A 25,893-nucleotide genomic window follows, 5' to 3' on the forward strand; every position below is an offset into this window, starting at 1 on the left:
ATGATGTTGCATAAAAACTAAAAACTCATGAAACCTCACAGTGTGTAGGATCCAACCCACGATCCCTGCACCATGAAGACAAAAAATTCCATTGCGCAGTGTAGAGCTGACGTGTGGATGCAGCCCTAGCACTAGCAATAGTATGAACAACAGCATGTTCACAATCAGTTAGAAGAGGATTGGTCCCAGTGGCCAAACCCAAAACTGCAGACAGGCTGGATTCGGGTGCCAAACACTGCCATCCATCTGCAATAGTAGATCCTTCCTGAGTGGAAGCTGCCACTGTCTGCCCACCAATAGTCTCAGAGGTATGGGAAACCAAGGCCTGACTAGCCATCGGGGTGTTACAAGGAGCACCCTGTGGTTGCACAGGGAGATCTTGTGTAATGTCTCCTACATCAGTGGAATAGGAAGAAATGTATAAATTAGGCAGTTCGGTCACTGGTGAGTCGTTAAACGGGTTGGATGTCTCTGTCCTTGCAAACCACAAGTGACAATGGGTGGTTGCCTCTGATGCGAAAAGATCCCCTTCTGCTTCACCGAACTGATGCCATATGCTCTGAACCACATCCGAGTGAAGACTCAATTCTCCCGGTTGCAGAAGATCCCTTGATAGAGCATCTGCTACCTGATTGCTCGACCCCGGGAGGTAAACTGCCCTCAGTGATGCTAGTCGGGGAAGAGACCAGGTGAGAATCTTGTGAGTGAGATGCAAGGACTACCGTGAGCGACTTCGTGCCACCCTAATGGTTCAGGTGGAACACCGTTGAGGTGTTGTCAGACTGAATGAGCACATGACGGCCTGCCAGAACTGGCAAGAAATATTGTAGGGCTAGGAAACCATGTGTAACTCCAGGAGGTTGATGAGGTCTGTGGACTGATCTCGAGATCAACGGCCACAAATACCCTTGTGATTCCATGTTGCACCATATTCCATGAGGGAAGCATCGGTCGTGACCACCTCCCGATTAAAAACTTCTAGTGATTCCATTGTGTTAATGCATGAACACAACTGTGGGAAACAATGATCAACCGATGACTATGTCTGGTGGGGTTCAAACACACACTGTTGTTCAACTGCTGGAGAGGCCTGAGGTGGAGCAAGCCCAGTGGAATCACAGAAGTGGCAGCAGTCAGCATCCCCATAAGCTATAGTAACACTCTGTATGGCAACATCGTTCCCAACTGGAAACGAGCAAGGAGATGCAGAATATTGTCTGCCCGAGCACGTGATAGAGTGGCAGACATTGAACGAGAGTCCAGAGTCATCCCAGTGAAAGTAACCGATTGCACCGGAATCAGGCAACTCTGTCTCATTTACAGTGAGACCCAGTTTCTGCATATGCTCTAAAAGCAGTCTGGTGTTGTGGACACCTTGATGCCTTGTGGGGGCACAAAGCAGCCAGTCATCCAAATAAGGAAGGATCCGCATTCCTCTGGATCATAGAGGGTACAGACCTGCACTCATGCACCTTGTGAAAAAACGAGGGGCAAGAGACAGTCCGAATGGTAGGACCTTAGATTGGTAAGCTTGTTTTTCTAAACTGAATCGAAGAAACTTCCTGTGCTGAGGTGCAATCGCAACATGAAAGTATATGTCTTCAAGTCAACGCTTGTAAACCAATCCTCCCTCATGACAGACTGAAGAACGTCAGCTGCACATAACCTTCGAAAAGGCAGCATATTCTGGAACAAGTTTAGATGCCTTAAATCGAGAATTGGATGAAAACCACTGTCTTTTTCGGAATTAGAAAATAAGTTGAATAAAAACCCTTCCTTTGAACGAGGGGATGAACCATTTCTATGGCTCCCTTCTCCAAAAGAGAATGAACTTCTGAGAGAGCCACTGAATGAACTGCATCCCTGACCACTGTAGGGACAATACTAGAGAACTTGTCGAAACTGTAGAGCATACCCCGTGCTCAGGGTAGTCAAAACCCAGGGATCTACTGTTGTGCTCCTCCAGCATTGTAGATGTTGCATTGAAAAAAGATCAACCGCCAGCCCAAGGACCACAGGCTTTATGGGTGTGACTTTTAGTGGCAGTGGGGGGCGCAGGTGTGGTCCCCCTGGCATCTGCCAATGATGAGGTTGAAAACTGACTTGTCCAGTCTTAGATGAGCAACCGTCATCTGAAGCACAGCCAAGTGTCATCCGAAGAGGACAGATCCTGTCCTGATGACTGAACTGAATCCCCACTAGAACCCCCCACAGCTGAAAGACTAGAATGAACATCCTGGGGAAGGCAGTTCAGCAAGGAATGTTTGCGGAAAAAATGTCAAAAAGAATATATCCATACTCTGATAACTGGCCGCCGGACTGCACCTAGGAGCACAGCGTATCACAAAAATCCGAATAGAGATTTCGATAATTAAGTTAGCGGGGAACCGCAAACTTAGCACGGTAAACACTAACCACCTGATATCTCCGAGAAGCACTAAGTGTTACCGACAGATCGTGAAAGTATATCCAATGAAAAACAAAACTCACCAAACACCGACAAAATAATCCAATCTGGATCCAAAAGGTTTAGGAGCGAGCTGTCACAGATTGCGAGGACGATACTTCGCTGCTCTAGTAAGATGCACTTGACAGTGCGGGATCACACGAAGAGTAATGACCTATCTCTATCAGGCGAGAAAGCAAAAGAGGCTGAATGCTGAGCTAATGTGGCTATTATCCTCGAGTCACTACGTGACTTTGGTATATTCTCTTGACCTATCCAGCTGGTGCTGCGATAATCCACTAGTGCTTAAGCACCGCCTCTGGTGGTCAGGAGGAATGAAACAGAATTACCATTTGACCCTTTAATTAGAAAAGTCTACTTTAAAACAGCTGAAGATTTTGCCCAAATTGTAATTACAATATGTCCACTGATTTTATGGCATGTATACATGTACTTGCATCAAAGATAATACCTGTAAAAATGTGTCTGATTAACTCTATCCACAAAATTTTTTATAAAATAAAATAACTGAACTGAATATTTTAACCTATTTAAATAAAGAAAATGATGACTAACCAATTTCTTGCAAGTTCTTTGAGACAAAGTATCATGTAAATACAGTATATTTATAATGATTATTTTTTTTATTTTTATGTTTGTTGTAATATATCATGTGCCATAATTAAATTGCGATTAATCACAGAAAACTGTGCGATTAATTAGTTTAAAAATGTTTACTATTTCAAAGCCCTATTTTAAAGCATTAGATTAAAGGAGCTTAACTTTGACTTAACTAAATTACTGCTACATGTTCAGTTGCAAAGGTGAATCTCACCTTGGAGAGATCTCAAGGTAAAGCTTTGGTTGATTAATAAGCAGTTCAGTGAAGTTGATCTGACAAGTCAAGTCAAGTCATTTTTATTTGTATAGCACCTTTCACAACACACATCATTCCAAAGCAGCTTTACAGAAGATCAGGCATTAACAGAAGATAAAACTGTAATATCTATAATGTCTTAGAGTCATCATTGTGTAGTTTGATAAAATACGATTGTGAATTGTTTAAAAATAAGTAATTAAATAATAATTGTATTTATAACCCCAGTGAGCAAGGCGAAGACGACTGTGGCAAGGAACACAAAACTCCATAAGATGACAGTTCACACAATTAGCATTTTAAAATGTTTTGCATTTGAGGACCACATATTCAAAGACTAGTTGAAAGGCAGGGGCATCAGGAACAAAAATTCTAAAACTCTCTATTGTCTCAAAGGGAATCATGTCAAATTCTGATGGCATATTCCAAACAGTACACTGTATCGGAAAAGAGAAAGGTCTCTAGATTGTCATTGTATGCCGTAGCTTTAAAATCTGTTTCACTGTTATTAAGAGGTCTAGCCAGACCTGTTAATTAGAAGGGGGTACTCTTACACTTTTGGCCATATACTGGATGTCCCATGTCACTGTGACCTCATAGTATTGAGCATCAGTAAACAGGAAATAATCATCTGATGATAATCTTGTTCCCTTTTCCTATTCAATAGACTTGATTGAAGACATAAAGACCCTTAGTACCTCAAAATGTGTTCAGCGAAAGTAACATGGTCTTCTAGTTTATAAAGCTTAACCTTTTTTCCCCCACACTTGTGGAAAAATGCTATTTTTAAATGTATTGTAATATTCTTAGTATTTTTACCTTTCTTTGCACGTTCTGTTATGAGAGGAGAGTATAAAGCCAGACCCGGCTGTAACTCTCACTAAGCTGACTTATGGACAGCCGTTATGGGGTGCCCTTGATGAAAGGTCTTGTTTCCACTTAGCTAGTTATCACAGGCCTGCACTTTTCACTGTCTGCCCTACTTGCACACTACACTACAGTAGAAACAGACTAAAACGATATCTCATAGGGTTCGAGTGAAAGCTAAACCACAGGTCACACTCTTACACTGGCTTATTAGAAATTAATGATAGTGTTCTTAACCTTATAGCCAATTCATAAGAATTGTTGCTGATGCCCTTTTACGCTAATATTTGTTAAATAACGACATATGTCGAGCCAGAAAAGTTTTGAACCTTTTTACAACATTTATCCCCCCTGTGTATGTGTACATTTATGGTTGACGCCTGGGAACCATGGTGATTCATGACTTAAAAGTGTTGCACAAAGAATAGCTTGCTGAGTTTTGCTATTGTGTATAATTCAATGGAAGCATTGAATGGCCCACATTTCTATTTTGAGCTGTTATCGTGGAACTGGCAGGCTGCTCTATAGTTTAACGCTTACAGCAACTTAAGCAACAGAGTGACATTGATGAATGTCTCCGCTTCCAGTAAACATTTTACTGAGAAATATAGAATTTCCAGTGTTTTGAGAGACAGGCCTCCCTCTGATATATTTGGGCCAAATGGCTGGATTAAGACAAGTGTTGATTTTTACCAGTGCTGGGACATAAATACAGGACACGTCTTAACACCGGGGCCTGAGTGATGACAGTTTTGATTTAATTTTACTGAGGGCTTCACCTTTTCCATTTATATCTCAAGGAGTGCCACTCATTTTAACCCCAATAAATCTCCATTTATTTACACTTGTTGCCATGGAAACGATGGTAGACAGGCTCAGTACTGTACCAAACTGTCACAATATAAGGGGTATAGAAACCTCAGCTGGTTGGTTGTAACAATTATAAATGAAGGGGTGAACGTTTTGAGCTGTATTTTTTATTATAAGCAATGTTTGTTTGTTTTTGAAGAAGAAAATACTTTTAGCTGAAATGTTAGGGTGTCCTGGGTGGTTGCCAGGGTGTTGTCATGTGGTTATTGAGGTGTTTTGAGTGAAAACATTTTGTTATTCAGTTTCTAGGTTGTTCTGGGTGGTTGTTAGGGTGTTGCCATGCGGTTAAGTTGATATGAGTAGAAACATATTGTTATGCAGTTTCTAGGTTGTTCTGGGTGGTTTATAGGGCGTTGCCATTTAGTTGCTAAATTGTTCCTAGTGGAAATATGTTGCTGTGCAGTTGCTTGGTTGTTCTGGGTGGTTGTTAGGGTCTTGCCATGCAGTTGCTAAGTTGTTCTGAATGGAAACATGTTGTAAAGTTTCTTGGTTGTTCTGGGTGGTTGGCAGGGCATTGCAATGCTGTTGCAATGGTGTTCTGAGGGGAAACGTGTTGTTGTACAGTTTTTTGGTTGTTCTGGGAGGTTGTTAAGGTATTACCATGCATTTGCTAAGGTGTTCTAAGTAGAAACATGTTGCTGTGCAGTTGCTAGGTTGTGCTGGGTGGTTGTTAGGATGTTGCAGTGCAGTTGCTAAGGTGTTCTGATTGGAAACATGTGCTGTGCAGTTGGTAGGTTGTTCTGGGTGGTTGTTAGGACATTGCCATGCTGTTGATAAGTTGTTCTGAGGGAAACATTTTGCTGTGCAGTTGCTAGGTTGTGCTGGGTGGTTGTTAGGGCATTGCAGTGCAGTTGCTAAGGTGTTCTGATAGGAAACATGTTGCTGTGCAGTTGCTAGGTTGTTCTGGTTGGTTTTTAGGGCAATGCTGTGCGGTTGCTAAGATGTTCGGAGTGGTTGCATGTAGGGCTGGGTGATGACGATATACAGTATATTGTGGCAATCAAATAAAGTGTTGCACCTGTGTTTCACGTGAGTGTCACGCACGCTGCCTCTTGAGCACGAAAATGCGCAGTCCAGCAGGCTTCTCGATATTTTTGCTCCTGAGACAGAAGAGCGCAGAGAGGAATCATTTGATCATTTTAATTTAAAGCACTATGGAGGAAATCAAACAGCTAGACAGCCCTACAGTCTAACCTCCACTGATGAGGAAAACAGCTTAAACATGCCAAAATACAGGGTTTTTAAAGTTAACATTATCACCTTTACTAAAATTCGTTTCGAATGACATTAAATATTTCGAAATAAACCGGCCATGTTTGCCTTCAGATATTTAAATATTCTCTTTAGAGATTACTTAAATCATTGTGTTTATTTTCATTGAATATTTTTTTACTTATTATTTTCTTTGTTGCATTGCTTTGAGAAGATGTTGAGTTTCTTGAGGAAAGTTTATAATAATTATATAATAATACTAGTCAACAGCATAACACTGAAATGTGGCATAATGTGAAATTTAGTATTATGGTGAGGTTGATTTTAAAACAAGGAGAGTTTTTGTTTATTTATTTTTCATATCATCATATCGCCCACCCCTAGAAGCATGGTATGCAGTCTCTAGGTTGTTGTTGGGGCATTGGTAGGTGGTTGCTTAGGTTTTTTGTGTGGTTGCTAAGTGTTTTTTTACTGACCCATGTCAAAAGAGCCTAACTCGAAGTCTATGATATTCTGGTTTCTCTTAGATCCCTTTTTAGATTTGTTTTTGGCCCATTTACTGTCCCTCATATGAAAATCATTAGTCAAATCACTAAGAAAAGTAATAGCAGACTTCTCATCAACAAGCCTCACAATTTGAGGCATTCATGAAATACAGCCCTTTTAATTTATTTGCCTTTGATGTTCTAATAGTCATCATTCCGAAGCTGAAAATATTCCTGAAATACATTAGAAAAACTGTAAAACTGCACACAGGCTCCAAGACTGTATTGAAACCATGTAAATATGTTATGCTGTAAAAAACTACTGCTACAGGATGTTTCATATGGTGACATTGCAAATCCAATCAAGATATTAATGCATAGCTAACAGTCATGGAGCCTACTTCTGCACTCTGTCACCATCTGGCTCTCGATCTTATACTGTTAATGGAGTAACAAGCATTAGCTTATGAAGCCTTCATTTCCCTGCGCTCATCCCTGGGCTGGCCAAGTTTGTCCGGACTGTTTTTCTCCGGCTTATACTATTACCAGATGTGCCTATGTCCATAAACACAGATGCAGAGGTCAGACACACACAGATTTTCTAGACGCTTCTCACACACCACCCCATGTGGTGAATAAAAACAAACGGTTAACACAAAGCCTTGTCTGTTTGTCCGTTCTGCAGCGGCCCACACCTCTTCTCACTTCACGTCCCAGCATTCTAAACAAGCCACAATAAATAAATATTTATTTATTTATTTATTTATTTTTAGACTGTTTTTAACTTGACATTGTCTTAAAGGTGATCTCACAATTTTATTTCCTCGTTTAAAAAGTATTACTTTTAAAGAATTTAATTAAACATATGTATAAAATCATGACCGCTCACATAAGATGAATGACTCCAGTCATATCATTACCCTTTTAAAAGCTGTTTTAATCTAAATTAAGAATCACATGACCAGCAAAATACTACTCGCTAAATGGATTATTTTACTAATTATTAATTTCATGGATTAAATTACTCATGGCTCACTGTGAATAGTAAATTTCTACAATGGCATCTGTCACTGAAAACTATTGTATTTCAAATGATGCTGCATCCACGCCCTTAGGTGTCATTGTAAGTCCAAGATGGCATATTCAGAATAATGCAACAGTTTTTGCAGGATGCTCACAAGACAGCATGAGTCTTGACACAATGACCAGAGACATAGTGGCTTTGCTAGAAAGGGGAAGGAAAAAATATGCAACATTAATCTTTAAAGCACAGCATGATGTTAGCACACTTATTGCGTTTGAAGAAATTAAAACAAATTAGAGCAAATGTTTAACTAATTAACACAATTAATCATGCCACCTAACCGTACGTAAATTCCATAATAAATAGCAAATAGCATGATTGCGAGTGTGATATTGCTTATACACAACAGTTCAATGAACAAGTAAATTTAAAAAAATTAGGAAAAACTGAGTACGGTCACAAAAAACACATTCATGCATAGAACTACTTTCTTACGCGATGGATCAGAATATGCCGTTGCTGGTTTAAACCAAATGATGCATCCAAGCCTCTCAAAAACATAACTTCAAAGCTACTAGTATCACAGCTTGGGCTGTTTCTAACATGTTATTGGAGAAACAAGGATATGTGTGTGTGTGTGTGTGTGTGTGTGTGTGTGTGTGTGTGAGTGAGAGAGAGAGAGAGAGAGAGAGATGGAGCATGTGCGATCACCTGTTGATGATGCTGTAGTCTGTTAGTCAGCTTTCTGAAGATAATGTAATTTTGGTGAAATGCATCCTATTTTCTCAGTGGAAAAATAGCCGTCCAAGCAGGGGTATTCCTCCCTATTTCATGGTAGCTGGTGCGCAAGAGTCGTTCACTATAGAAACCGCAATCTCCACTACCGTTTTGTCCTCTCCAAGGTGGAAACTCCGGTAAGAGGTAAGCGCCTTGAGTTTGTGTAATTAATCAGTCTGTTGTGTCTCTCAGCTGTGATGAGCCCTAATGCTTAAGTTGTTAGTTTAAAGCCATTCAAAGCTATTTCCTAGCTTTAGTAGTGTAGTAGTAATACGAGTGATCACTGACACTGAGTGACGCTGACTCACTTCACATCACCAACTGGCTCATATTACAGACAGAAAGGTCTTTTGCCTCCACCTGCTGGCTAAAATATGTAATGTCACAAAATTAAATGTAAAGAGACAGATATACAGTAGCTCTTAACACATCTGCACTGCTCTTACACTTTAGTTTAGAATGGCACGAACACAAGCGGAGTGATACACACAGTGAAGTGTCCGAGTGCTGATGGTGTGAGACCATCAGTACTCATGGAATGTCTCTCGTCCAATCAGATTCGATGACCAGAACTAACTGTTGTGTGTGTGTGTATATATATATATATATATGTAGCAAATGAGTAAAGCATTGATAAGACAATTCAAAAAGTAGCTTTGTAAGTCAGTATATTAATAGATATTAATTATTTCCATATTGTTCCATATAAAAGCCATTGGCCTACAGTCCACAGTAATCCATTTTGCAACTGAATTCGTCAATCTGTCCGAAATAGATTTATAATGAGGGCTTTTCTAAGATCGCGTCAATGTACACAGACTATGGACACTTTGGTTGCATCACATCATAAACACAACGCTTTTAGGTCGCTGTGTCAAGTTAAACATAGTTTGAAAAGATCCCCGCAGTTGGAATTACACTCAGTCCAGCTGTTTGAACGCAAGAACTCGTTCACATCTTGTTCTGTCAGTTGTTTCAAGCAAGACGAGGATTGTTGTCAATACAGCTGCACGTTGACTAAACATCTGTAGTTTCGCTTAATGCCCCCTGCTGAAAACAGGTGGTACTTTAAGCTTGAATAGGTAGGAATATTCCTTATGTTCCAGGGACATGATTAAGTGTGTTTAAATGTTTTTTTTTTAATGCGTTATTTTTTATATAATCACAGTGAATTAATGTTTTAAATCAACAGCTACATATATATATATATATATATATACACACACACACACTGGTGGCCAAAAGTTTGGAATAATGTACAGATTTTGCTGTTTCGGAAGGAAATTGGTACTTTAATTCACCACAGTGGCATTCAACTGATCACAAAGTATAGTCAGGACTGATGTAAAAAAACAGCACCATCACTATTTGAAAAAAGTCATTTTTGATCAAATCTAGACAGGCCCCATTTCCAGCAGCCATCACTCCCAACACCTTATCCTTGAGTAATCATGCTAAATTGCTAATTTGGTACTAGAAAATCACTTGCCATTATATCAAACACGGTTGAAAGCTATTTGGTTCGTTAAATGAAGCTTATCATTGTCTTTGTGTTTGTTTCTGAGTTGCCACAGTATGCAATAGACTGGCATGTCTTAAGGTCAATATTAGGTCACAAATGGCAAAAAAGAAACAGCTTTCTCTAGAAACTCGTCAGTCAATCATTGTTTTGTGGACTGAAGGCTTTACAATGCTTGAAATTGCCAAAAAACTGAAGATTTCATACAAAGGTGTACACTACAGTCTTCAAAGACAAAGGACAACTGGCTCTAACAAGGACAGAAAGAGATGTGGAAGGTCAGATGTACAACTAAACAAGAGGATAAGTTCATCAGAGTCGCTAGTTTGAGAAATAGACATGAGTATCTAGACAAACTGACAGCTAGAATGCCAAGGATCTGCAAAGCTGTCATTGCTGCACGTGGAGGATTTTTTGATGACAACTCTTTGAAGTAGTTTAAGTGATCACTGACACTGAGTGAAGTTTTTTTCAAATTGTAATAGTAATTTTTCATGTTATTAATGTCCTGACTATACATTGTGATCAGTTGAATGCCACTTTGGTGAATAAAAATAAAAACAACTTTCCGTAAGAGCAAAATCTGTACGTTATTCCAAATTTTGGCCGCCAGTTTGTGTGTGTGTCTATATATATATATATATATATATATATATATATATATATATATATATATATATATATATATATATATATATATATATATATATATATATATATATATATACACAGTATATATTTTTTATATATACACTGCATATAAATATATATAGTGTGTGTGTGTGTTCTTAATCAATTGACCGGCCTAATACTTGTATAGAATATTATCTTCTTAATATATATTTATATCTGCATAGAACACACAAGAACACACAAACAAAAAAAATCTAGATGAACTGGTTAACCTCATTAATTGACTTGTTGGTTATTGGACGACTAATTGGTGAATAAACATGGTGATTCAACTTTACTACTTATATTCAAGAAGATATTTTATTATCACCAGTTAATATAGTGTATACTTCTGTATAAAAATAGCATCAGTGCTCTGCGGGATTAATGTCATGCTGAATGGTCTAGACCCAGGAGATTGTGCAGGGTTCATGGAGAAAGACTGTGGGTGGTCTAAATGCCAGGATTCCTGCAGGTCTGTGCTGCAGCAGTGATGTCCAGGGCTGTGGAGCTGAGAGTTTGTCTGACTGCTGATGTAAAAGCTGCTGTCTCACTTTATGATGGGATGAGTATGTGTTGTTTGTGTGCACTATGTTTTCACTGAGCAGCTGAGCCAGGCCGAACTCGACTAACTCCTTCCCATCACTTACTGGGACGGCCTGTATCTTATCCTATCATATAGACCTTATTCAGAGTAGATGCTAGGGATGGGCACAACACAGATTCGTACAACTTTTCTAAATTTGGCTAATTCGTATGATATCGTGTGACTACACTTGTTTGAATTCCTACGACTTTCACTACAGCCAATGACGTTGCTGGACATCGTTTCCATCTAATACGCTTCAATTACTTGCTTTTGTCACACACAACAGCTTACTGTCATGTTTACATACTCTACTGATTGGTTAAGTTTTGATAAAGGGTTTGGTTAAGGGCATAATATTAATAAGTATGTCCTTAACGCCTTGTGTGCGGAACTTGTGCTTGCTTCCGCATTGGACATCTGGGAATTTGCACATAATGAAGTCGTACGAGTTTATGCGAACAACATCGTGCGCGACCATACGAAATAGCCAGCTCATAAATTCTGTAAACATTTTCATGAGATCGAGTTGGGTGGGCGATATACCGGTAGACACGATAAACCAGTAGAAATTTGACAATCAGTATACATTTTGAATTATCGTTTCTATTGTGGTTACGTGTGGCAAGAAATGTGCACCGCATTCGATTCATGTTACACATACGCGGTACACATTCTGTCAGAGAAATGGAGGAGGAAGGCGGAGCGGCTGCTAGTTCCTCAAATCCCTTATACAAGAAAATGAGGAGGAGATTGTGAAGAAAAAAAAGGTCCGTGTTCTGATGTGTGGAATTTGTTTGGCTTTAGAAAAAGCGATACAGTTAACGTAAGTCCAGCAGGCTTCCCGATATCTGTGCTTCAGATAAAGGAGATCGCAGAGCAGGATCACTCGCGCTATTAAAATTGGCTTCTCTTGATATCGTGCTCAAACCACAAAACTCATATGACCCATTTGAATTCTACTGAGTTTTTTTACCTTAAAGTGCTATGAAGAAAGTCAAACATTTCAAACAACAAGACAACCCGACTTTTTAACCACCGCTGACAAGGAAAACAGTGTCATGGGCCAACAATTATGTGTTGTGTGTTTTTTAAACTAAACATGATCACCCTTCAGAAAATTCTGTTTGAATGATGTTAGAAATTTGGAAACAAACCGGCCATGTTTGCCTTCAGATATTCATCATTCTCTACAGAGAAGACTTAAAGCATTAAGTTCTCAATGAAGTGTTTATTTTCATTGGATATTTTTTTACTTATTTATTATTTCCTTTGTTGTTCCTTTTTTTTTCTCCCCAATTTGGAGTGCCCAATTCCCAATGTGCTCTAAGTCCTCGTGGTGGCCTCAATCCGGGTTGCCTCCACATCTGAGACTGTCAATCTGCGCATTTTATCACGTGGCTTGTTGAGCGCGTTACCACAGAGACATTGTGCGTGTGGAGGCTTCACGCTATTCTCCGCAGCATCCACGCAGATCTCACCATACGCTCCACCGAGAGCAAGAACCACATTATAGCGACCACGGGGTGGTAACCCAATGTGACTCCACCCTCCCTAGCAACCGGGCCAATTTGGTTGCTTAGGAGACCTGGCTGGAGTCACTCAGCACACCCTGGATTCGAACCCGCGACTCCAGGTGTGGTAGTCAGCGTCTTTAGGCATAATGTCTTGAGGCATAATGGTGAAATTTAGCAAAATGGTAAGGTTGATTTAAATCCAAATTTAGTTTTTTTGTTTTGTTTTGTTTTGTTTTTTATAACTGACTATATTTGTCAAGTTCCAAATAAGGAGAAAATTATATAAGAGGAAGTATTTATAACATTTTGATAGTATTTAAATCACTACTCTAAAATAGGCATTACAGTATGTTATTTAATATACAGTATAAACTACTTTTTATATAGTTTCTCTGAAAAAAATATATATATTGTGATATAAAATTACTCATATCATGAGATAAGAAATGCAATTTTTTTTTTTTTATTGAGAAAAATGGACTTGGTGAGCAAAGACAAACTTTTCTTTGGAATAACATTACCAAATGAATCGTACCAATGAATCGTTGCAATAACAATGAATCGTTCACTATTTGCAATGTGCATTAAGAAAGTAAATATAGTCCATTTTGATTTCATGTTCACTTTAAGGACCTAATGGCACTTTTCCACTGCACGTTGCGGTTCGACTCGACTATGCTCGCTTTACTTTTCTGAGCTTGCTTTTCCACTGCAGTTTAGTGCAGCCTCAATGTGGGTGGGATTATAGGCTGATCGTCATAGTAGTGCCGCCTCTACTGCCGTGACATCATCTCAAATGTGACGCAAACACACAACAAAGGAGCAATGGAGGATATCGAAGGAATAGTGTTCTTGATTCTCGGCATGTGGCTGTTTTTCACAGCAAGACGACAAACTTTGTTTCAAAAAAGGCTGATGGCAGCAAGTCAAAATACAGCTAAAAAAAAACAGGAGAGTTTGGGAAATCATACACCAAAGCTCAGACGAGAACATCACTGTGTTAGCTCAAAGACGATGCACGAGGGTAAGCTAACCTGCTATCTAGCTTGTAGCAATGACGCTGGTAGTGACGATTCTCTCTGACCAATCAGTGATCTGCATGGTTTTGACGTCACATTTAGAATCGGCTCAGCTCGCTTGGAACCTCGACCGAGGTGGTACTAAAAAAAGTACCAGGTACCATGTACTATCCACAGTGGAAAACCCCCAAAAAGCGAGCAGAGTCGAGTCGAGCTGTACCGTGCAGTGGAAAAGCCCCAAAAGTCTCAACCCAAGTTGTCTGAAATTGGAAAGGTGTATTTTCTGTCCTTGCTGGTTAAATGATCAACATTCCGATTAGCAAAAGTACAACATATTGAACAAACTGTACTTTTTAAGTCTCTGTCTGTCTTGCATTCATTCAGCCCTTCCTCTTTATTTCTTCCTCTCATCCTCATTGTCTCCCTCCTAATGGATGAGCCCAGTGTCGTCCGCTCCCCACCTTTCAGTCGGGCCTATTTTTAGCTCCTTGTGTGCCAGGCTGAGGAGATGCGTGAAAGTGGGGAGTGTGTGTGCGTTTGTGTATATGCGGATTCTTTTCAGAGACAGAATGAAAGGAAATTGAAGGTGTCTTGTGGTTTTAGTTGAACCATGTTGACAGAGAATAGGGACTGATAAATAGACAAAAGATATAAAATGGAAACAGGTAAGTTTGTATTATGAGAAACACTAAGGGGGCATTCACACAGGTCACTCTTTTATTAAAAAACAGACATAGGCTTTTAACTCCTTTGCTCTAGTATATATTTGTACATATGTTAAAATGTCTATCACACCCCCAGTTTCATCCGATTTGTCAATTGTTTTAAAACTGACAATGATCATTCATGCTGCGTGTAAAAAATTGAACAGCAGATGTAGAAAGACACAGTGTCTTAATGGTCAAAGACGTCCATTGAGCGCATATGTTTAAGTAGAGCAACAATTAAAATATAGTGCAGACAGAATGTAAGACTGTGTTCAGTGTGAACGGCCTTTAAGAGTTCAGTGAATCAGTATTGTAGAACATTTACTAAAACCAGACTGGCACAAATCATACCACAGTGACCTTAGTATTTCTGCTGCCCACATGTGCCTATTCTGGCTGCATGCCGATCTCTAAAGTAACAATCTTTTGACCTAATTCAGGCATCATCTGATAACATAAGAATGCATGAAACAAATACACAAGCCCAATGAAAAGCTTTTAGAATGGAATTGCCTTAAGGAACTAGGAGACCTTAATGAATATCTTCTTGATGTGTGTCAAAGGACTTGTGATGGTAAAAACCACTGGAGTGCATTTTTACTTTGCTTTACATCCATTTTTTATGACTAGTTTTGTGGCTCCTGTACAAAGTATGATGTCATGAAAAGTAATTTTCAATTAATTTTATAAGAAATAGAAAATATTTCTGGCAATAAGACATATTTGCAGGACTTTAGAAATGGCTAGCGCAACATTCTGACCTCCTGCTGTTTTCTCCATGTGTCCGCATGTGAGCGGGAGAGCGAGAGAGTGTGTGGGAGGGAAGTTGCATTGGAATAAGGGTGAGAATAGAGGGAAAGGATAGACCAAGTGCTAGAGAGCGAGCATTAGGAGTTTTAATGTAGAAATAGTGTTTAAGTGACTTAGTCTGTAAAAAGCTGAAGGCAAAGCATTTTTCAGCTAGTATTTCAGCTGATGGAGTATATGGAAGGTAAGGGGATGCCTCTCTCTGCTCATGCTCTTACATCTGCTCACTGGCTGAAGTCGTGGGTGGGAGGAGTTTTACTGCTTCTGCTGCAGAAGAGAGAGAGAGGGAGGGAGGGAAGGAAAGAGCACGGATGCATCATTGCCACGGAAGAGAGAGAGAGGTGCTGCTTTCTGCATCATACCTCTCTGTCCTTCATTTACATTCCAGATGCTGGCTCCTCTCTGGAGAGCCCCCTTCGCCGTTTGAAATGCCAATCACCCCTGGCTCTTCCTTTATCCTCGATCACACACACTTCCTCTGCGTTGATGTGAGGGAGCTGGTAGCTCGGCACGTGCTGAGGAGATTCCCTACTTTCAGTCTGAATGCCAACTGAAGTTTCTGTGAAGATAACAGACTGTGGATTTCATCCTCTTTGAGATTTCCAGTAATAGACTGAATTTGACTTTGTTGTTTTGAGGATTCTCCAGTGCTGATGCTGTGCTTGTTCCAGGCTCCTGACTTAAATTTGTTTAGGTGTGGCCAGGATTTCTGTGATCAGAGTGGCAAGGACTCAGCTTCCTCTCCTTTTTTCAGTGTGCACATCCTGTGTCAGCAGCTGCCAGCCCTGTTCAGACACAGCTGTGGTTCTCCCCGGAAAGGTGGGGCACAGATAGAGGAGGGGGTTTGTGGATGTCCTGTACTGCTGGAGTTCGATCTGGACTTTATGCTTGACTCGCCTCCTGCCCACACAGCAGTCACAGCGAGTATGATTCAGTGTTTTACTCAGTAAGTGACTCTCTCCAGGATACTGTCGCTGTCTCTGTGTGTATGTGTTTGTGAAAGGATTGCTGCGGACACGAAGCACTAGTGGCTCATGTTGCTGCTAATATGGAAGGAACCTTGCATGGACACATACCTTGGGTCTATCAGGGGCAGATGTACTATGGGAAGCCTTTGCTGAGCTAGGCCCCCAAGGAACTAGCACCCTAATTGTGCGCCCAAGCGCACCCTGAACAAAATGAATGCAACTGAGCTGAACCAAAGCACAGAACCCTTCTGCCTGCTGGACATTGGCTACTCTCAGATCTTCGAGACCTGCCTGCTGGAAGTAGCTGTTATTTTTTTCTTGACAGTGCTCATCATCTCTGGAAACCTTGTCGTTATCTTTGTTTTCCACTGTGCCCCACTACTCAGCCATCATACCACCAGTTCCTTCATACAGACAATGGCATACGCAGACTTCCTGGTTGGGGTCAGCTGTCTCATCCCTTCCCTGTCTCTGCTGTACCACTGGGAGGGCTTGAACGAGGAACTCACCTGCATGGTTTTTAGCTACATGGTCTGCGTGTTGAAGAGCGTCTCCATGGCCTCTCTGGCATGCGTTAGTGTTGACCGTTATGTTGCAATCACCAGGCCTCTTTCCTATGCAGCTCTGGTCACACCCTGCCGTCTTCGTACCTGCATCGCCCTTATTTGGCTATACTCGGCACTCATCTTTTTGCCCTCTTTTTTTGGTTGGGGCAAGCCAGGATACCACGGTGATGTGTTTAGGTGGTGTTCCTCTTGGGACACCCAGCCCCTCTTCACTGCCTTTATTGTGGCAGCCCTCTATGCACCAGCTGCTTTCACTGTTTGTTTCACCTATGCCCATATCTTTCGCATATGTCGGCAGCACACACGGCAGATCAGTGAGCGTAGAGCTCGCTTTGGCCCACAAGAGTCTGAACCAGGTGAGCCAGCCTGCACGGACAAACGTTACGCTACCGTGCTCTTCCGCATCACCAGTGTGTTCTACCTGCTTTGGCTACCCTACATCATCTACTTTCTACTGGAGAGCGCAGGGATATACCGCCATGCCATCGCCTCATTTCTGACCACATGGCTGGCCATTAGCAATAGTTTTTGCAACTGCCTCATCTACAGCCTGTCCAACAGCGCCTTCCGCAAAGGCCTCAAGCGCCTCTGCCTTCTATGTCTGCAACGTACCAACACCAAGAAGCCCCTAGGAGATCTCCCATCCCCTCCCCATCCTGCTTGCCATGTATAGCACCTTCTGTTGGCAAGGAGAGTCACTTTGGTGTTGATGGCAATTGTCTTGTCAAGCTAAAAGCTGATGCTAAAAGATTTGTATCTGGGCATCTATGCACAGTTCAAGTTTGGTCCCTGTTAGGGTGTTTTGAACTAGGCAAGACCACAACGGTCTGTTTCTTTGTGTAGTTGCGATTATCTTGGAGGGAGAAGTTGACCCCTGACCCTGGTCATTAGAAGTGAAGAGGAATGTTATGTGAGAGTGGGCTACTCTCATTGGTGTTAGCTGATATACCATTCTCAGCAGATTTTGATACAGTGATAGTAAGAAAAGGAGTAATGAGAAAAGGAGAAGAATCAAATTATATTAGAGAATTATGACTATATAGTTTAGATTTCAGTGTCTGTATGCAAAAAAGCTTACTTTTCATTAGTGACAAAAAAACAAAACAAAACAAAAAAACAGTGCTGGGGAGTTGATTTGTCTGCTTAAAAGACCACAGCTTAAAGGAGAAAGTTTATGACTTTCAGCAGCCTTAGCTAGCTGATCTGTAGACTTTGTGGTGACTTTGCCAGTCTTTGTGGACCAATGACTTGTAGTTATGTGGTCAGCACAGTGAGAACATATAGCCTCTGTTTATACTGCTAACTGGCTCACAGCTGTTTAAATGCAGGTACACATTTAAAATCTTAAATACTACTTAATAGGTGTTATAATGATCTTTTAGACAGAGACTTCAATAACTCTGCAAAGATTAAAAGCATTTCCAGGGTCTGACCTGGTTTCAGACTCTGTAAATTATTTTATTTATTTTTATGCTTGCAATACCAAATTTATTCTGCAAAATTCAGAGGATAACCTGATCATGACCCTACTCCTCAGTGGAAGGATGTTTTTGCTAGATTCGTAGTGCTTTTCGTCTCTGGACCAGCAATGAGTTTTGACCTTCAGTAGTCGGAGTGGAATTTTTCACAAGAGCTGTTCCCAAAAAGCAGAATTCTACCCAAGCCCTTCAACAATGCAGCAATTACATGGTCTTCTCATTTGCTGATTATTTAATGTCATGGAGGGATTGCATAACCAAGCCTCTCATATAAGGACATCATCCCCAAAAGATGCATTAATACAACTGCAAACAGACAGCCTGTTCTGCCTGACTCCTTTCTAACCCTTGATTGTACTGGAGATGAACTTTCTTCCCTTACCCCCAGCATCAACTCTATAGGCTCACCACCCTTCAAATCCTTCTGAAAGATTTATTTAATTACTTGGAGGATCTGGTTTGACAATTAATTTCAATTTGGTTGTAATGCCTATTGGACATGTAATGCCTGCTAGAATGACTCTTTGACTTTTCCTCTACCGTGAGTTATCCTGTGGAGCTCCATTGCCATACTTGATTTGCTTTCACAGGTTGCAAATTTTAGTGGTGGGGATGAATGGTTAAAGAGGGGAGGGGAACATCTGTCCTAACGCATTGCTCAAAGAACATCACACTTAATACATTACTTCATGTAGTTAGCACGACACACATGACCATAACAGCTGTTAATTACATTGGCGGGCAATTAAGATGAACGACACTGCAATGGTAAAGGTGCTTATGTGGACAATAACCACAGAAAACTGTCCAACCCTGGGTGGATTAGGGTAATTAATTACTAAAATGCAGGTCAGTTTGAAAGCTACTGAAACGGTGATGGCAGAACGCAGAGGTCAAAGTTTCTGGAGAGTCTTGCATGTTTATAGACAATCTTTAAAGAAGTCTTTGCAAAAAAATAGAACAATGAACTACATTTTATTGCGCTGTATTATTTATCTTTGTGACGCACTTAAGAAACCTCATACGCCGATTCTGTACATAATTCATGTGTGGAGGTGCCAAGAAAACTGGGCATTTAAAATCATGTTTTTTGTCCTTTGTCATGCTATGACTGTGATCATGAATTCCCTCATTTGGATGGTACTGTTAAAAATGGGTTCTTATGCAGATAGCCTGGTCTTCATAGTTGACCAAAGTAAAAAAATATATATTTATGGGCGTTCTCTGATTAAATATTATTTTTTATTTTTTTAATAATAGAGGATCCACAAAATTGTTCAAGTAATAAGATTGAAAACACATGTTGTTTAATGGAGTGTTTGATTATTAGCAAAATGTAAGAAGTTTTTTATTAGATATAAACACCCATTTTCTCTTTGTATGTAATTTAAGTGTATTTCTGGGTATGACTTTTACCTTCTCTTTAATAGAATGTTTTTCATTGGATAGGGTTATGTATTGTGGCATATCTTAAAGTCCAGTTTTTGGTATGAAATTTGGTATAACCAAAATTTATTTTTGATCAGAAATTGATTTATTTTTTATGCCACATCTCTTCAGTTTATGCATGGATTGTCTATGGGCTTGCTTTCATAATTGTATTACTGTGATGTGACAAAGTGTAACTTATGAAGTGTCAGGACAAGCCTTTCATAGGTGATGTGTTGGGTAAGAGTTAAATATAGTTGAGACTGCTTCTGAACTGCCATGTCATGGCAGGGTGCTGTGCAATACTTTCTTTTTTTAGAGAAAACATATCACACATAATAGAAAAAGGGCTTTTATTTTATCCAAGTGTCCCAGATGTGTGTTGAAATGTAGATCCTGATCTGGTGGCCTCTGGCTATGTGCTGTTTTTGAACCAGAGCTGAAAGAATTTGTGTATCACTGTCGAGCCATTTACCCATCCACCACTTTATTGATCGCACATGACCACGAGTGTGCGTATGTACTTTAAACCGAACAAAGGTGCATGTCTATTCTGAGAACTTGTTTTTAGCATTCGTCTTGATTGCTTTTTGGTCTCTGTAATTCTCCTGGAGCATCAGCATTCAGAATCCATCTCATCCATGAAACATTTTATTCACCTAGAAAGGATTGAGATTAAATTAAACACCCAAAATGTTATCACTTTTTTGGAGACCGGATTATCCGTACCATTTGCTACTCCTTTTCTGAAGTTCCCACAGTCATGAAAAACCTGAAATTATTAGGGAATTTTAAAATGTTGTGCTTTCCAATCCTAGAAAAATAATGGCAATTAATAAAATCTTAAAAATCATGAAAATTCGAATGTAAATTTTTCTAGTGATGTTTTTTGTAAGATATTTCATTGGCTTGATGAAATAGTGAAAGTTATGTCCGATTTGTGAGCGTAATGTTCTTTTAAATCAGTTCTCTTCAAAAAAATCAGTCAAACAGGTTCACAAATTGGTCTGAATTTGATTGCTCTTAAAAAAATCCTTATCCAGTAGTCACAAATGATTGTAAAGGTCATGGAAAATTCATGGATATTCGTTGGTCAAAAAGAGTGGGAACCCTGTATCTGTTAAAAAATAAATTAAAAAATGAATAAATAAAGTGAACAATTATTTGGGTTTGTGAAATTCTTGATATTGAAGCATAGCATATCTGTTTTCAAACACTGTAGATATTGTCTTTTGAGGATATTTCTGCATACTTCTTTTTAACTGAAGGATGTAGTCAATGGGATTGTATATACATTTTTGTTTTCGACAAATGCGATTTGATGTTTTTTTGTTTTTTTGTCTGAGGAAAAAAAGACATGGATTTTAAAACTATGCCGCTGCCCAAACAGGTGTTGGCATTGCATGTTTTGCAACGTAAACAATGGTACTGTACGTCTTGGGTAAAAGTAGTGGAATGGTTTCAATGTAATTGAACTTTTGGGACATTTCGATGCCAGAGAGTTTGTTTTGTATGTTTTTTGTTCTCTATATGATGCCAAAGCTTTTTTTTCCTTTCCTGTGGGAAAATGGTTCTGTTCTTGAAATCAAAGTCAAGGGCTAGTGCTCTCATGGGAACTAATCTCCCATGATGACTTGCTTTCTGCTGTGCCATATTAGGACGCAGGACCCAACCGGGCCCCTGCCATCACAGAAAATGGAGGACCAAGCTGGAACAGTGTGTGTTCTCTCCCTAAGGAACACACACCCCTCTGGGCGCACACACACACACACACACACACACACACACACACACACACACACACTCTTACTCACTCACACACCCCTCTTTTGCAACCTCGCCTTGATTGTACTTGGCATCTTTATTGAATTTGTTCGTGTATGTTTTTGCAATCTGTTAAATTGCTGAGACAGGCTCTTTAATGAATTGCTCATGATCTTGCCCTCTTAAGTGGCTCTGATTTTTAATTTGATTAACTGGAGAGAATAATTTTTCGCCTTTCACCTTAAAATGTCCCAAACTGTATTTCATTTTTTTTTTTTTAGTGAACATTTTTTACAAAAGGATGTGAAAACACTGCAAAGTCTTGGTGATTAACACTGTTTTGGAAGTTGCTGGGCTGAAAGGAAACTGAACTGTTCTTCCATATTTTTTTTTAGGAAATCAACAAATTGTCCAGTATGTTTTAGGGTTGAAGCTGAGGTACTGGTGTACTTTACCGCAAATTTTGTAATGATGTCATGTTTTAGAAAATATTTGTGGATAATATGTTTATATTCTGGTATATCTGCACTGAGGAAATAAATGTGATCCTATCCTGTCTTGTTTGAACTTTAGTCATTGAATGAAGAAAGACTATTGTTGAGTGCATTTGTATGTTTGTGTTGAATGTATGCATATTTTTTAATGTAGATGAATGTGCTGTTGTGAGTGTCTGATGGTTCATCAATAATTGTCTCTTTGCAGTCAGGCTTTATTAGGTAATTACTTGCATTGCAGTGTTATTTGAATATATCTTACATTTGCTGATCAACTACATTGTTTTTAATCCTTGCCAACTTTTCTGTGACAAGTCAAAGTTGTAACGTGTTGCATGCATTCATAAGTTTCTCATGACTTTAATAGATGTTGCATATGCTTGGTGGTTGAAGTATTTTACCAAAGTAACGTTATCTACAGTAGCTGAGTGTTTTCTAATCTTTTTTGCCTAAGTACCCCCACAGCACCATCAGTAAAGCTCAAGTACCTCTTCATCGAAACAAAACTAAACATGAATACCAAATAGGGCCGGACGATATCTCGATATTCTATATATATATTTTTTTCAGATGATTAGAGGGTTAGGATTATACAATTAGCCATTGTAGCCAAGTAGATTCAGTATTTTAAAGGCATTGAATCAAAATATATTTAAAAATATTTAACGCATGTTTGCCCACATTTGTTCACTAAATGAACACTAGGGAGAATGAAATGTATTTTCATTGACATGCACTTTTATATTTATATTTTATATACATAGTAGCTTAATAAAAGTGTATTATTTACCGTCATATATTTTTACTAAAGCATTTTAGAGCATTCAAAAACTACTCCACTTATGTTTTGAAAATATTTAGGTCATATTTCACCTTCACCTGGAGCTTTTATTTTGACACTGAAAGTGCAGTGTCGTTTACAAAGCTCCGTTCTGGTGAAACGCTTTCATCTCCTCTTTTTCTGTAATGCTGTCCCGCGTTTGTAGAAATTTCCAGAAAATGATGACAAGCCTTTAGACAGTTAGCCAATTAGCTTCTGATAGGAGGTGTTCTGAATTGGAGGTGTACCTGTGGATGTATTTTAAGGCCTACCTTCAAACTCAGTGCCTCTTTGCTTGACATCATGGGAAAATAAAAAGAAATCTGCCAAGAAAAAAACAATTTGTGGACCTCTATAAGTCTGGTTCATCCTTTTGAGCAATTTCCAAATGCCTGAAGGTACAACATTTATCTGTACAAACAGTAGTACGCAAGTATAAACACCATGGGACCACGCAGCCATCGTACCGCTCAGGAAGGAGACGTGTTCTGTCTCCTAGAGATGAACCTAGATTGGTGCGAAAAGTGCAAATCTTTCCCAGAACAACAGCAAAGGACCATGTAAAGATGCTGGAGGAAACAGGTAAACAAGTATCTATATCCACAGTAAAACAAGTCCTATATCGACATAACCTAAAAGGCTGCTCAGCAAGGAAGAAGCCACTGCTCCAAAACCGCAATTAAAAAAAAGCTAGACTACAGTTTGCAAGTGCACATGGGGACAAAAATCTTACTTTTTGGAGAAATGTCCTCTGGTCTAATGAAACAAAAAGTGAACTGTTTGGCCATAATGACCATCATTATGTTTGGAGGAAAAAGGGTGAGGCTTGCAAGCTGAAGAACACCATCCCAACCGTGAAGCATGGGGGTGGCAGCATCATGTTGTGGGGGTGCTTTGCTGCAGGAGGGACTACACAGAATAGATGGCATCATGAGGAAGGAAAATTATGTGGATATATTGAAGAAACATCTCAAGACATTAGCCAGGAATTTAAAGCTCAGTCGCAAATGGGTCTTCCAAATGGACAATGACCACAAGCATACCTCCAAAGTTGTGGCAAAATGGCTTAAGGACAATAAAGTCAAGATGTGAACTCCGAGGAATTTGAAGCTGCAGTCCCTCTCCACTATTCATCTGCCGTAATGCAATTTATTTCAAATTTCAATCTGTATTATATATTTATTATAGGCCCTACGTAGTATATTTATAAATATTTCAGTTATTATTAACTTTTTATATTATTTTTATTTGGGAGGACTTTCTCAGCAAATAATGATATAAGCAATTAATTGTGATTATATGATTTAAATGGCTTGTACTGTAATTAATTTGATAACAAATTTTAATCGATTGACTATCCTAATTTTTATTAGAACTTAGAACGGTTACTGATGTTTAGAATTGCGTGAACGCTTTACCCTGCAGTACTTTTCTTTCACAATGCACGTGTACTGCTCTAAAAGTGCTTAAAACATGAGCATACGTGTGCACAGATCAGCGTGTTAACTGTTTATACTGAAGCACACACGGACCATGTTTATCTGTTTCGTAGCCTTTTGCAGTTTAATAATCACATTTGACCGTATCACCTTTTTTATGTCATTTTAATTCATTTTACAGCCCTGAAGGATCATGAAATTAGTCTACTGATGGGCTCTTTATGAAACATAAAAGCATATTAATATTATTGCAATATTCACGATATTGCTTAATTTTATTTATCCTCAGCAATATCATCACAATTATATTGTGAATAGTCTATTTATCGCCAAGTCCTAGTACCAAAGGCTAGATATCATTTAATGTTATTATTTATATTGCAAAATCCCTGATGTACAAAATGAGAAGATGAACGTGCCATTTATGATGTTTATTCATCAGAAATTCAACAAAAACAACTAACCTGGCCATCTAGCTTGGTACATTTTGAAATATTCATTTTACAATGTATTTTTAGGCCTACATGCTTATTGTTTACATGCATAATTCGTACTATTTACAGGAATTTTACATTGCTATGTACAACAAATGCTAAAACATTATATGGAACAAGTCAAAACAAACTTTTACTGTGAACACGTAGTGAAAGGATCTCAGTGCTGAACTTTGCATATTAAAAGGATTTTAAGAATCGAAATTGAGATTGTTCAAAGGAATATCTCAGTTAATCTAAAAATGTATATTTTTATCCAGCACCAAGCCCAGTCATACTTTTTATTTTATAGGTTAAACAAAGTAAAATCTAATTATTTTCGTGTACCCCAACCTGCTCACGTATCCCCAGTTGAGAATCACGGATCTTGCTAAACATAGTCAGACAATTTTTTTAAAAATGTGACAGATTCTGACCGCCAAGCTAAAATATAAAATAGCTGTTAAAATCGTCTTGAAAAATGAATGGGTTTAAAAACAACAAAATCAAACAAGTTAATAAATCATTGAGAACCTTTTACTCAGAAATATTTAATATTTTCATTGCATCACACCATGTCTTAACCTTGCATGACACATTTCCAGTGACAATTTGATGTTTAATATAAAGTTATTTGGAATGGAATTTGGACCAATGAGATTTCACTGTGGCTGTTTAGGACTCTCATTTAAACCCAGACTAACATGGAAGACATAGCATTTTCATGCTTGTCACTTTATTGTGTTGCACCTGATTACAACACGGTGTTACACAATACATGCAGATTCCACAATGATATAGTGTACAGTTAAATGTCATTAAACCTTTTTCATTAATGTGTTCTAACAGACCCTAGAGAGCCCTGATTCCCCAACATGTGCCTATTGGGTGATGTAGTGTTTAAGGGAAGAGGAAGTGGACCCTCCCTGCCTCCCTCTTAATGAGGGAGTGAACAAGAGTCAACCCACCAACTCGCCCACCATCAGCCTCTCCCTCTCTCAGCTTTCATCAAGCTAGCTACACGTTTTATAATCAGCCTCCCCAAAGAAAAACAAAATGCCATTTTTGCCCATTGTTG

General features: G+C 39.2%; 2 protein-coding genes across 3 annotated transcripts in view; both read left to right on the forward strand.

Moving 5' to 3' along the window:
* Positions 1 to 25,893, forward strand: part of LOC127432493 (rab GTPase-activating protein 1) — a 157,679-nt gene that overhangs the window by 75,758 nt on the left and 56,028 nt on the right. The window lies entirely within an intron of this gene.
* Positions 15,724 to 20,986, forward strand: LOC127432494 (probable G-protein coupled receptor 21). The gene has a single exon (XM_051683626.1). It carries the CDS (start codon positions 16,564 to 16,566, stop codon positions 17,590 to 17,592), a length of 1,029 nt encoding a protein of 342 aa, XP_051539586.1. The 5' UTR covers positions 15,724 to 16,563; the 3' UTR covers positions 17,593 to 20,986.

The sequence above is a fragment of the Myxocyprinus asiaticus genome, chromosome 42 (assembly GCF_019703515.2).
Source record: "Myxocyprinus asiaticus isolate MX2 ecotype Aquarium Trade chromosome 42, UBuf_Myxa_2, whole genome shotgun sequence".
NCBI classification, from domain to species: domain Eukaryota; kingdom Metazoa; phylum Chordata; class Actinopteri; order Cypriniformes; family Catostomidae; genus Myxocyprinus; species Myxocyprinus asiaticus.

Coding starts and splice junctions, on each gene's coding strand:
- LOC127432494 (XM_051683626.1), top strand. CDS start 16,564: ATGAATGCAACTGAGCTGAACCAAAGCACAGAACCCTTCTGCCTGCTG.